We start from the raw sequence: 14,770 nt of genomic DNA, 5'->3' as shown, positions 1-14,770 counted from the left end.
TAGTGCTAAACCTAACTAATTTGACCTTTGCTTGCACACGACAGCGCATGACAGAACTGATAACCTACATGACTGGAGCAGACACAGTAGTTGCCGATGATACTCGCAACGATCGTGACTATTGCTAGAGCAGTACGTCTGTGTTTAGCTGCAACAGTCTGACATAATGAAAAGCGGCCATTCTTTCAAAAGGGAAGCCAAACATTGCCTTCCTCGCATTCGTTGTTGTAAACCCATTAGTAAATAGTAACGACTGTGGAATATACCTTCTATGAAACATTTCGTTCGACAATGAACAGCAAACGCTATGAGTTGAAAGCAGACGTACAAGATGATGGTATCTATTGCTGGCTGGTGGTGTTAGCAGGCCACGTATGCAGTATGTTTGTGTTTGGCATGTATCAATCCATAGGACCTGTATTCGTTGCTCTACAGACGTCGTTCGATGCAGGATCAGCACGTACTTCATGGATAGTGTCACTAGCTACAAGTTTGGAGCTGGGTATAGGTATAATAGATAATTATTTTATAATATTTCAAGGAAGGAGCTTAATACACGTATGCCCTGGTGTATGTGGGTATTAGTGTCACTCCCAATCTACATTTCTTTTTTTCTACATACATACATACATACATACATACATACATACATACATACATACATATACACACATACATACACACACATACATACATACATACATACATACATACATACATACATACACACATACATACATACATACATACCCATGTATATACACAGATAGACACACAAGTCAAGAAACAGACACAGGCACAGAGAGTGTTCTGGAGAGTCATGATTTCTGATCACGGACAGACAGACAGACAGACAGACAGACAGACAGAAAGACAGAGACAGACAGACAGACAGACAGACAGACAGACAGACAGACGGACGGACGGACAGACAGAGACAGATCGGAGCATAATAACACTCCTTTACGGGAGGTAAAATCAATCAAGTATTTCATTAGAATATTCAAAGAAAATAGAGCTAAAATATCATATTAAGTGATTCTTATTTCATTCCTTCCTACGTTTATATCTAGGTCTCCTTGCGAATATGTCAGTGAAGAACATAGGATATCGAGGCACGGTAATACTCGGAGCTATAATATCATCTCTGGGAATTCTACTAACTGCTTTTGCACCTAGTCTTGAGTTTGTTTACTTCAGTTTTGGGATATTAACCGGTATGTGTCCCTTTCAAAATGTTGATAATATCATCGTTCATGCTTGCGTGTATGTATGTATGTATGTATGTATGTATGTATGTATGTATGTATGTATGTATGTATGTATTATGTATGTATGTGTGTATGTATGTGTGTGTGTATGTGTGTATCTATGTATGTAATGTATATATGCACGCACGTTTGGGACTTCATTCGTTGATAGAATGATTATACATTCATTTACAGGGTGTGGCTATGGTCTTATTTGGAGTCCTCAACTTGGAATAATCCCATTTTACATTAAAAAGAGGTACGTAATTGCAAATGCCCTGGCAGTATGTGGTACAGGAACCGGGGTTTTCATCTTCACCCCCTTATGGCAATTACTAATTGATACGTATGGATGGAGAGGAGCCTTTATCGTATTTGCTGCAATCAATGCCAATTTGTGTGTATGTGGGACACTCTTCAGACTACCAAGGTCAAAATCTAAGACTCCTAATATTGACACAGATGAACAACAAACTGCCGTCGAAATATTACAAAATGGAGAAACGAAGGAGATCGGCCATAACGATGAATTTACTCTACTAAGAAAAATATGTGATGTCTGCGACTGCAGTCTCTTTACCCAATATCCATCATTTTCAGTAATCACATTTGATATATTCCTCGGTCTTGGAATTGGTTTCTACGGAGTGCCCGTACATATGGTTGCACGTGCTGAATCTGCCAATCTCAGTTCAAAAAGCAATATTGCCTTGATTATGTCCATATTTGGTGCAACAGGTATACTCGGCAGGCTTTCTCCTGCTTTATTACATTTCACAGCTCGCACCGTAACAAGTACCAGCCTATTTGGATCAGCACTGCTCTTGGCCGGAATAACTAATCTTCTAAGTCCCCTTGCTGACTCATACCCAACATATTGTGTGTACACAGCCTTTCTTGGACTATTTTGTGGTATTGTCTTCACCCTGTATTCGCAAGCAATTAATGACGTAGTTGGTCCAACAAGCTTAACAGCAGGATTATCTGTGAGTGCCCCCTTTGGATGTGTGGGAGGTTTACTTGGCCCACCATTAGCTGGTAAGTAAGAAATTGAAATAAGTTGATCTACTGCAAACACAACGTATATTCAAACTGACAACAAATTCAACGCCTCAATGTAAACTACCGACCGGCTAATTTCTGATAATTTGATTATTCTGTAGTGGAACATTGTCTACCTCAATATCTTGCAACATTTAATAGTTTGGCGCCCAAAAAAATCTTTACCAGGGCAACGGTTACTGAATTTTTATTGCGTGAGTTGTCTTTAGGTGAACTGCAATAACTATAAGTATAACAATGTATCTTTTATTAAGGAAAGTATTGCACCTAAGTTTTTGTTAAACCAGACGACCAAATGTCGCAATGTGTCGAACCAGACCATAAAATGTAGCAATATCAGCTATATTTTTGACGAGTCAGATTATAAAATGTACCAATGTGTTAGTAATATTTTGTCTAACCAGGTGTCAAAATGTAGCAATGTTTAATAGTAATATCTTAGTCGCGTCATATACGATAAAATGTAGCAATGTTAGTGTTACCAACTTGTCTTTGGTGGTGATAGCTATTGACGAAATTCAAGTTGTAATCTGAGACGCACAATCTCAGAGGTACAAGCATCTCAGGACACGTATTCAGTAGATAAACTCACAAGCACTCAAAACATTACTTTTGGTGAAGAAGATGTATCCTTAAACCAACAACACGAGAGCTTTGGATTCGTTTTCCTTCACTTACAGCAGTTCAGACTAGATTGAATCAATTAGTTCTCCGTAGTATTCCTACTACGACGCAGATCAGTTACCGTTAGTTAAAGACGTGTTGCTCTCCTCTGCCCCACAAGATCTCTCCTTGTATACGTTGGCTTTTCCGCATACACCCTACATTCACATTTTATTCAAATTCAAAGCTTCATTCCGTAATATAAATATGGTTAGTAAATAACATGTTTACAGTAAACTTCAGTTCTTTTCCTTATTTAGGAAGTGTTTTAATTCAGAGATAAACAGTTTTGAAAATACCCTTGTCTACTATAGTTGAATTCATTAAAAGTTGTGATTTATCACTTATAGTGACACTTGCAACATTCACTTAATTACAAGTAATAACATGGCCTAGCTCGTATTACTATCTCATTAATCAATTAGACCTCACACGGTCGGGTAGCCTAGATACAATTACTGTTGTTTATAATACAATTATATACTTTGTAACAATATCTTAGTCGCGTCATACAATAAAATGTAGCAATGTTAGTAATATCTTAGCCGCGTCATACGATAAAATGTAGCAATATTAGTAATATCTTAGTCGCGTCATATACGATAAAATGTAGCAATGTTAGTAATATTTTTGTCGGGCCTTGAGATAGCCATACCATATAAATTACTACACATCCATGAATCACAAGTTTAAGACGACCAACCAACCAACCAACCAACAGACACTTGAAGGAAGAAGGGAGAAAGACGGACGGGTGGACTTACAGACAGACAGACAGACAGACAGACAGACAGACGCATATACTGATATTTTTATAACACCACTCTCGGTTTGGTCTAAATTAATGAATTATTCAATTTTCTCCACAGGGTGGATATATGACAGTACACGAAATTACAACTATTCTTTCTACTTCTACGGGGGCTGTATGAGCTTAGCTGGACTTACAACTCTGTTATTGGAGCAATGTATTCTTAGATACCAAAGGAGCATTGTTAGGGAGCGGAAAGTCGACAGTAGATCTAGAAGAGACAAATATGTAGTTGTAAAACTTTAAAGAACTTTAAACTTTTATGTTTCCTTAACCAACAACTCAGAGAGAGAGAGAGACAGACAGACAGAGAGAGAGAGACAGACAGACAGACAGACAGACAGACAGACAGACAGACAGACAGACAGACAGACAGACAGATTGGCTTAACTTTGCAGCAAATTAAAAATTCTTTGTGTGGGAAAGTACAAAAGAAGTGCGCACATGCACTGTGCATTTTCCGCGAGTAACAGTAGTCTTGAAAGTTTCCCTCATTTGAAGATAGCAAGTCGCAGTTATAATGTCAGCGAGTGAAACTAAAAAAAAGACGGAAAAAGTCGTTGAGTTCACCTTTCTGTAGCATTTGTGTGGGTTTTGTTTGTTTGTTTGTTTGTTTGTTTGTTTGTTTGTTTGTTTGTGTGTATTTGTCTGCATAATAGAAAATCGCTGGGAGGAATTCCGAGCACAAAAAAATATTTTTCACTGGGTTGCCAATTGAAACTCTTTTCCACTTGTATTATATTGTTCTTTGAGTTGAACATCTTTGGTCTTATGAGACATGAATATTTATCAGATGCACACTGAATATTCATGACTATTTTTCTGAATCTCATTTAATGGTGCGGACCCAAATGTGTGTGGTTTGTTGAACCATAGAGTGTGTGTACAGCTACACCAATTTCATTTACCAACAGGTGATTCAATACTTTTCAGGGTATACGACATTATAGTACGTGATTATATCTAATAAAACAGTTTTGAATAACTGTTACAGTTGCAGCTATAGAGTGCAAGATACGCCGTGACGTTCCGCCCTCACCGGCCGAGGGGTTGGCCGATGTGTGAGGGCGCCACGTCGCAGCTCGTGCAGCTTTAATATTTGGATTCGATTTGTAATTAAAACAGTCTTGACAATATAATGCTGAAAATCGTTATTCGTATAATCCTATAAAATTGGCTTGATCGATTGCCAATATGTGACATGTTTCTATTGCAATACATGTCCTATTGATTTGAAAGTTGTTGGGCTGATCGATTTATATCACGTGTCTGTGTTGTGACATAAACACTCTATATCGCAACCTTTCGAGTGAAATTTACAGGCGTGTATGTAATGTAAATCGATTCTGAAAACTAAATTGTGGTGACAGGAACTGCTCCGATGTATCACCATGGTCAGAATCCTGAAAGCGATTGTAGAGACTAGCGACTATGTATTGCAGTCTAAATAAACTAGCTAGCTAGTATTTGCCCTTGGTAAACGTTAATTTGATTGTTGCCTTCCTGGGGACAAGCGGACGATGATTACTGTGCATGTTCACCACTAGATGGCGGTGTGGTGAACAAATTGTCCCAGTCCCAACATGACGTAGACATTCTCTTATATAGCAAACACCTGTGGCTTATGATTGGACGACAGCACAGCCGGCCGTACGATTTGAAATCAAAATAGATAACATTTTTAACGCAGCAGATGCAGCGATGGCAACAAGTTATTGGTTAGTATAGTACTTTTAGCTATTCATTTGCTATAATTATTAAGATACAGAAACTCTATATTTTCAGCGAAGGCACTTAAAAAGAATCCAAGACTAGATATAACTGTCATTCGATAGCCTATTTTCTCGACAAAAATGGAGGAAATTGGTCCTGAAAGAAATTTATGAGTTCATAATAATAATAATTATCATCATCATCATCATCATCATCATTATTGTTATTATTATTATTATTATTATTATTATTATTATTATTATTGTATTATATTACCATCACTGACATGTAAGGTCACCGTATTAAAATCACTATTTACTTCTGAACATGTCATCGTGATTAGCGCGATTTCAAGAACATTGCAATTTGCCACTTTGGTGATAAACTGGCTACACTACACTACACTGCACTACTTTGCTACGGTTCTTCCGATTTACTGTAAGTTTGTTGGGATCCTGGTACATGGTGAAAGACCGTCTTGCTGAGCATCGCATCCTCCTGATTCTGGGCCCCATGTCCTGAGATTAAGGTCACGTCACCCAGTATGCTCTCCGATCACACAGCATTGTGGGAGAAAGAAGCGGGGTCAAGTTTCAGAGGTCACAGTTGAACAGCTTACCCTGCATACGTCGTTATACGTGTAATATAGTGTACTGAAAGGGGGTACTAAAACCGTACTTTGATCCCGTGAATTCATAATTGGTGAGTGTGGTGTCTTTAGAATATTTATAGATAAAAATGAACATTTATTCAAATGAAATACCGCCATTACAACAACAACAACAACAATACGTACAGTATAGTAAGTTAGTAGTATGAGTTAGCTCACGATATGCGTTTCGACAATCGCAGCGCACATAATCCAGTGGACTTGTTTCATGTTGTTTGTTATCTCCGTGTCGCAAAATATTCTTAACCTCTACCACACTATACGTGTTAATTATAAATGGTTTCGATTCTGGCAGATTTGTAATGTCAAATTCAATGCACGGGGGTGTAGCTGTGGATGTATATAGTATTGCTATGATGTCATCGATAATGTACTTGCAGTATTGTAATTTTACTCCTCACTCGATCCTCAGATCGATACCACTGTAGCAATATACATCCAGAGCTATCTTGGGGTGGTATAGTCCTGCCTGCAGACACTAAACAGAACAACTGTCGCACAAGCTCAATAAACGAACACCGTTCTTTTAGGACAAAACCCCTCCCACCGGCCACCCCTGAACGAACATTCACAAGTGCGACATCACACGTTTACACTGTATACAGTATATGATGTAAACCATATCATGATGAAAATCGTATTGATCTCACGACTTCTATTGATTCAATGTAAAAACATGATGGTAAACATGAAGTTCCAACCTTATGAACCTGTTTACTGAGATGATGGTAAAAACACATTAAAATACTACAGTAACTGTAAACCCAGCACTGTATCTCACTTTAGACGAAAATTTTTGATCACCTTATCAACATCTCAGTAGTAAATACAGAAGCTTTTATCATACCCCTCCCCCTCTAAACACACGAAATTTGCTGATTGAGCTTGTGTGACATTGTATGATCATCCCGAAGCCAAAGCTCAATTCTCAAATTGTCCTAATTAACCATGTTATAAAGTAGGAACAGTAACATTTGAAAATGAACAAACAAGAAATACGATCGCAATGGAACTAAAAGTATATGCATAGCATGACCTTTTTATGGGTCATGAAGTATAATCAGGTGACTTTCGATGTCAAACCCACGATAGGGAGCTATAGGGGTATAGTGTATTGAATGGGAAATTGACGGGACCGCACTTTGAATACAGAGGTGAACTTTGACAATTGAATGCTGGCTGGTACTGGTGCATGAATGTATTAGTACAGTTGTGTAGGGTCTATGGTACAGCATAGTATCAGCGTATTTAAAGTTTTAAATGGACAACATGGACAATGGTCAATCTTTTGAGCTATGGATTTAAATTTGTAGGCAAACAACTGAACAGTATGACACAAAATGAACAGTCCAATTCAGGGGAATCAGCCAGTGATGTCTCAACAAACATGTCAGTGAATCTACTATTTATTAGTATATTACAGTTACTGTTCTATTTATTCAGTACTTTAAACCAGAGTGGGCAGATGTCGTTTGCTTATTCATGATTGGCTCTGCATTTATCTTCACTGAAGATAGGGATGGTTATATTTGTGCCCCCCCCCCCCTGATTTGCCGTCTGCGTGGGCTGCACAAACACACTAAAAAAGACAGATGCAGGGGTATTTAAGTGATACGCACGCTGACCAGAAAGAATTATTTTTTCCTTTTTTTGGCCTTACTCTGCCTGCAAACAGGATTAGAATTCCAGTAACAGTATGTGTGTAGTTTCTCTCTCATGCTGTTAGTGGTAAACTTCTGTCTCTCTATAGGTATGGTAGGTATTCTATGAACTTACTCTGTATGTAGTACATATTGATATGGATGGTGATGAAGATGGTGATGGTAACCATAACAACAGGATGGATGAAACAACTGATGCAGAGCTATGCTGCTCTGATCATGAAATGGAAACTTGGCACCAAGACAGTGAAGCTAAAGACACACAGAAATGTTTCACTCAGTGGGAAGCAGAGGAGTACAACGGAGATGCAAGGTAAATTTTGTACTTATTTCCAAACAGATTTAGGGAATTTCATTTCATTTCATTACATTTTTCGGATTGACAATTGTGTGTGAGTGTGTGTGTGCGTGTGTGCATGGGTGTATGTGTGCATGCGTTCGTGTGCATGTTTCGGAGTGATTTAGGGGGCAGGCATGTATGCATGAGAGAATATAATGATTCTATCTGCTACTCTGCCACCTAGTGACAAAACGGACCATTTTGGCCCTTATCAAAATGTCTAGAAAGTGTTGTACTGAGTGAACAAGGCTTGAGGTACTCATCGAAAGCTCCTGTATATGTAGTTGTGTGCAATAATTGGTTTAAACAATTTACAGCAAATTTTACCCTTTCAATCCTATAACTTGTTCACATCACAGAGATATTCTTCACTCCTAAGTGTTTATTACCTTCAGATAGTCATGAATATTCATATAATACAAAATGCATATCTGCTACCTCCCATGAGGCAACACTGTTAGGGCAATGATTGTGAAAACAAGTTTCAATAGACATGTTGCCGGTTCCAAGATGCATTGCGCGTCTCTCCATACAATGCCATGTGTTCTGTACGCACGGAGGGATTTGCATGCGCTACTCAGGGGGATGGTTGTCACATGACGGTACCCTGTGTTTACCCGTAAAATTCCACCCCTGTCATCGATGGTGTTCAGTCTTTGTTCTATAAAATCACCCATAATTAAAGAGGTCAACATGTCTTACCATCAGTTCCTGATGAAAATGTTATTTCAAATGTAATAAAGACAAAACAAGACTAAATCTAACAACATAAGCGACGTCCTCTCGCGCAATGCATCTTGGAGCCGGAAAATCGACTATTTGGCATTCCTTAGCAATGATGCAAAATTTATGTGATGTGAAATGTGATGTGAGTCCAGAACCCAAAGTTACAGAAATACCTTTAATTCCTGAAGCTGTTATCCCTGTTAAGTCATATGGAACAGCGCCCTCGGTGTCATGTTTCCATACACAATGGTGTAGCATTCTAGGATTTTTAGCCAATCATTATATTTTATGAGTAATTTCATTATTATCATTGTGAATGTTGTGATAACAGAGTTGGTATGTATGCTTTGTAATCTGACTACAATTCCAGGTACCTGCAGTATTATTCCATCTTAGAAATTCTTTCCCTGGAGAATATCTTTGAGATTTTGTCACATTTGGAATGGAATGAACTGTGCAGTGTATCACAGACATGTACAACGTTCCGGGATATATGTAGAAGTCCGTCCCTTTGGTAAGTCCCAGAAGTACACCATACAATATAGTCCAGTTATCAGAAAGACAAAAGATTAATATACTTTGGCCACTAGGAGTGCTGTTCAGAGGCAGCATTTTGACCAAAAAGAGGGTGATCTAATGAAGGCCATAGTGGTAGCATAACCACCTTTGAAAAGATCATCTTTTACCAATGCTGTGTCGTTATGTTGATGATTGCATTTTTAGCCTGTCACAGAATATTTTGTTTAGGATAAAGGTAACTATAATAGAGTTTTTTTATAGTCTTGTTTACTGCCGTGTGATAATTCTTGGGAACTTTACATACATTTGTTGACTACCACTTCTACTGTTGTACAGTTGGAATTCTAACACAAAGTTTAACCCCTTTTACTCTAGTCTAGGATAGCTTTGCTAGTTGAAAAAATGAATGCAAAGACAATAACTGTTATATCGTGTATCATTCTACTATTCGTGTTATTCTGCTTGATAAAGTTCATTTTTCATAAGATAAGTATATCTGGATGTAGTCTGTAAGGTATGGCATGACAGGGCACCCTCACACATCGGTCAACCCCTAGTTTGTAAGGCATGACATGACAGGGTGCCCTCACACAACGGTCAACCTCGAGTCTGTAAGGCATGACATGGCGGGGCGCCCTCACACATTGGTCAACCCCTAGTCTGTAAGGCATGACATGACAGGGCGCCCTCACACATCGGTCAACCCCTAGTCTGTAAGGTATGGCGTGACAGGGCACCCTCACACATCGGTCAACCCTTAGTCTGTAAGGTATGGCATGACGGGGCTCCATCACACATCGGTCAACCTCTAGTCTGTAAGGTATGGCATGACGGGGCGCCCTCACACATCAGTCAACCTCTTTCACAGATAGAGCAGGCCAGTAAGGGTGGAGCGACATGATGTATCTTACAGTCTAGTCTGGGTGAAGAGATTGTTGTTTGTTGACTAGAACAATGAGTCATTTCACAATCACTGAGTAAGATCTTGCCTTATCCAAATTCTGACTGCTGTGTTAAATTTAGGTAATTTTGAGAAAGTCGGAGTTCACTTCAAATTAAAGTCTTTCATAAATCATAATTTATGTAATTTTCTGCTCAGAGACAGATTTGTTTGAGAATCGCTGGTTACTGGCTAGGTTTTCGTAGACCTGAGAGGTGCAGTGTGTTGGGCATCTGTTGGGTTTTAATCGTTGTTTATGCATCCATGAAGTGAATCCTGTGTAAAAGTTATGAATTATGTCAAGGGATATACGACTCCATGTTTAAGACCTTTTCAATCTATTCCCAGGCAACGTCTAAGAAGGTTAGATTTCATGATCTGCAGAAATCCTGAACCTGTAATGTTAACAGAAATCACAAAGAGATGCCCCAATGTAGGTAAGTGGACAATCATGTATATGTTGTTTAATTTCAATTTAACATGTTGTGGTAATATTTACGAGATGATATTTATGAGGTAATATTTATTCGCATGTTTCGTACTTAAACATGGAGTGCCAGTGTCCCATTTGATTCCAAAACTAATGACACCATTCACCAACACAACACATGGGCCAAATTCCATATTCCGAAAGCCCACTCCTGATTCTTAAGGCACAGGGCATCATATCCACAATTAATCAAGCAATCTAATGGTTTACCACAAATCTCTCACTCTTGTTTTTGCCAAGGTACACCTTTTATGTTTCCATATTTGGACATGAGTACCTAGGTACGCCTTCTAAATTTCCATATTTGGACATAGAGTACCAAAGTACACCTTCTAAGTTTCCATATTTGGATATAGAGTACAAGGTACACCTAAGTTTCCATATTTGGACATGGAGTACTGAAGCACACTTTCTGAGTTTCCATATTTGGATATAGATTACTAAGGTACACCTTCTAAATTTCCATATGTGGACATGGAGTACTAAAGTACACCTAACTTTCTATATTTGGACATAAGAGTACCAAGGTATACCTTCTAAGCTTCCATATTTGGACATAGAGTACCTAGGTACACCTTCTAAGCTTCCATATTTGGACATAGAGTACCAAGGTACACCTTCTAAGCTTCCATATTTGGACATAAGAGTACCAAGGTACACCTTCTAAGTTTCCATATTTGGACATAGAGTACCTAAGTACACCTTCTAAATATCCATATTTGGACACAGGGTACCAAGTAACCTTTGCTTAGAGTACCAAGAACCAGCTCAAACCACTGCAATTCTGGTAATCAGGGATATCTAAAATTTTACATTCCAGATGAAATCATCATTGGAGATATTGCTACTGATGACCTTGTTCAAGAGATCCTACATGACTGTCCAAAACTACAGCATTTTGTAATTACATCAGAAAGAATAACAAGAAATACAGGTAAGTAAGGAATCATCTGTTCACTTTCAGTTGTTTATCAAAGGGCAAAAATTAGCTCCAAAATATGACAAAGTTACAGTTACTAACTTACTATGGCATTTTTACTAAATCTTTTGTACCCCTAGTGTTAAGTTTCACTGCAATTTGTCATTATTTTATTCAGAAAATAAAGGGAATGTAAAAAAAAATTGCTAACTTAGGTTTAGGATTCTTCAAATCAAAATTCATGTGTTGGTAATTCAGTGTTGCATTAACTTTAAGCTTTTGATCCAAACACAAACTTGAAAATTGTTACCTGAAATTTTTGATTGCGTTCTTCAGTCTTTGTCAACAGATTGACCCATTATTCAGAACACGCGACCTTATAGATACATCAGCTTAGTAAGGTGTAGTCTGTCGGGTATGCCGTGATGGGGCGCCCTCGACTAAAGGGCCGTTGTGCCGTTCTGATCTGAGCCAGGGGTAATAATTGTAAAGCACTTTGAGCACAGAGTGGGAAAGCGCTATATAAGAACCCAACATTATTATTATTATTAGAGTAATCATAGACAGTGAAGATTCTTCTCCATTGTCTATGGAGTAATGGATGGAGGTACAAAATGAACTCTTTCCGACTTTATCGTTTATCTATTTCTATTGTTTCTGGTACAGTTGAAGCAGTTACAGAGAAGTGTAGCAACCTCAAATCATTCACTCTAGGTAGAAATAATGTAATACAGAGTTCTGTCATCCTGCAACTCATGTCAACACATGCACCATATCTTGAGGATCTTCAAATTGAATGGTAAGAATCAAATCAAAAGTTCCGTTTGTTTAAAAAAATCACTTCAGCCTTATTAAAGACAGAGCTGACCACCTATGTGGTTGTCATTAGCACCTCGATGACATCATAATCTTGAATAATTAAGAGTAACGAATAACTTTTCAGTACAGGTATCGAGTAAACCCCAATCCGATCATGTTTTGTCCAAAATTGTACATACCATCTCAGACTAGTGGGTTGAGATACCATGTATAATATCAACTTCCTGTAACAACACACACATTGCCAAGACATTCACACATCCATATATACCAAATTTATTACCAAAATCACCAGCTGCTCATTGTTATCATTGATTTTCATAGAGGAATCACTGCTTTGTTTGTTGTACACATTCAAGTTTGACAACAACTCCCACTACCTTAGGGAACCTTTTATACCCCTATCTTGCTTTTAAAACGTAAAAGTTACAGGTACAAGCAGTTTTCCCAAGTTTGAAAGTATCATGGGATATTGATGTGTGTAATGTGTACCTGTGATGGTACATACATAGCTAAGGTCATTATGCTAAATTTTAGTTTGAATACACAAATTATCACAGCACTATACATTAATAGCAGCCAGCACATTTATTTGCTAACACACACAAAAATAAGAACATAAAAGTCCTGTGAGTCAGCAACACAGACGTGTGCTACTGATAGGCACCTGTCACCAGTATTAATATTTACTTATGAGAGGCACTTGTCATCAACACTGACCAGTCCTCACGATAGGCACTTGTCAGTAGACTATGTTAAGTCGTTGTAATGGACTCCATATATACATTGTACCACACTAAAAGTGGCCATTTGATGAGAATTGGGTATTGATTTTGGATTTTTAAATTTATGAACTAATTTTATCATGGCTTCCTACTTGAAAAATCGATGTGAAACAACATATACCAAGTCCTTGTTTGTATCTTAATATATTGCGAACGACTAATAAATGTGTAAAATGTTTGTTATTGTACATACAATGACAAACATGCATTTTACACATTTTTCTAGCTTTTTACAATATATTAAGTTACAAACACAGACTTCAATGGTCTACGTTGTTTTGCATTGATTTTTCAAGTAGGAAGTCATGATAAAATTAGTTCATAAATTAAAAATCCAAAATAAATGCCTTATAGCTACTTTAATTATAGCTTGTATCATTTCATAACCATAGAATTTCCAAAATTTCTGATTAATGTTCCTATACCTTTGTTTTGTAGGTGTAAACATGTTTATTTTGATGACCTACCTACAAATAAACCATTCCAAAGTTTGAAGACACTAAGGTAAGAGGAACACCAAAATGTTTGCATTATCGCACCACTTTATAAAAATGTCCTGACCGGGAACAATTCTTTCTTTTTTTTGGCTAACTTAGTTGAGTGTTGTATCGTCTTGAGTAAAGTGTTGTTAGTTTTACTGCATGCTCGACCCTGTTTGACTGATTGTTACACATACTGGATTTCAGAACTACTACATGACATGACTCCAGAACCAATTGCCAAGGGAATGTTGTTTTTGGTTGTGTACACTTAGTGATATTTCTTAGCCATTTCTTTTCATCTATTATTATTACAGTTTGATTGGAACTCGACTGCATCAGGAAGTGCTCATAACCTTGGCAATGAGTTGTCCAGTACTTGAATATCTCTGCCTGTCCTGGTGTAAATTAAACTCAGTTATTATTGGCCCAAATCAACGCCAACACCAAGCAGAGGTATAGTGATCTTATTATTGTAGGCAGTGATTTATATATTGATGTTAATTTGTATTTCAATGGAGAATATATGTTCATGGTTCCAAGAATCAATAGGACAGTACAATGTAGTTACTTTGGAAATGGTAAATTGGAAACGAATGTGATGTTTCGATCCATCCACTACGGACCTTGATCACGTAATGATTTATTTATTCAGCGCTAATGTCTCTTGTGTGATCAAGTTACATAGTAGATCAATCAAACATTATATTCATTTCCAATTCACTGTTCCAAATTTGAACTAAAATACCACCTCTCAGACTTCAAAATATTGCTGCCCTTGTGTCTGCAGTATGTTTATATGGTTTATTTTATTTAGACAACACGTAGCAAGAATTTGTAATCTTGTTATCTTTGTAGCATGTGCAGTTTGTTATTGGTTTCTGCTTGGTTGAAACAAACATGGCCAATGGACACTAACCTAC

General features: G+C 37.7%; 1 protein-coding gene across 1 annotated transcript in view; it reads left to right on the top strand.

The window, feature by feature from the left end:
* The first annotated feature begins 8,074 nt into the window (after positions 1 to 8,074).
* LOC144445722 (uncharacterized) overlaps positions 8,075 to 14,770 on the top strand; it is a 17,904-nt gene continuing 11,208 nt past the window's right edge. The window contains exons 1-7 of the mRNA XM_078135365.1: positions 8,075 to 8,143; positions 9,267 to 9,410; positions 10,704 to 10,792; positions 11,666 to 11,779; positions 12,431 to 12,563; positions 13,807 to 13,872; positions 14,165 to 14,303. Coding sequence (XP_077991491.1) covers positions 10,729 to 10,792; positions 11,666 to 11,779; positions 12,431 to 12,563; positions 13,807 to 13,872; positions 14,165 to 14,303 — 516 coding nt within the window. The 5' untranslated portion in view covers positions 8,075 to 8,143; positions 9,267 to 9,410; positions 10,704 to 10,728. The remainder of the gene's footprint in view (positions 8,144 to 9,266; positions 9,411 to 10,703; positions 10,793 to 11,665; positions 11,780 to 12,430; positions 12,564 to 13,806; positions 13,873 to 14,164; positions 14,304 to 14,770) is intronic.

The sequence above is a fragment of the Glandiceps talaboti genome, chromosome 14, assembly GCF_964340395.1.
Source record: "Glandiceps talaboti chromosome 14, keGlaTala1.1, whole genome shotgun sequence".
In the NCBI taxonomy this organism is placed as follows: domain Eukaryota; kingdom Metazoa; phylum Hemichordata; class Enteropneusta; family Spengelidae; genus Glandiceps; species Glandiceps talaboti.
The sequence above is the reverse complement of the archived record's forward strand: the minus strand, read 5'-3'. Positions and strand labels throughout refer to the sequence as shown.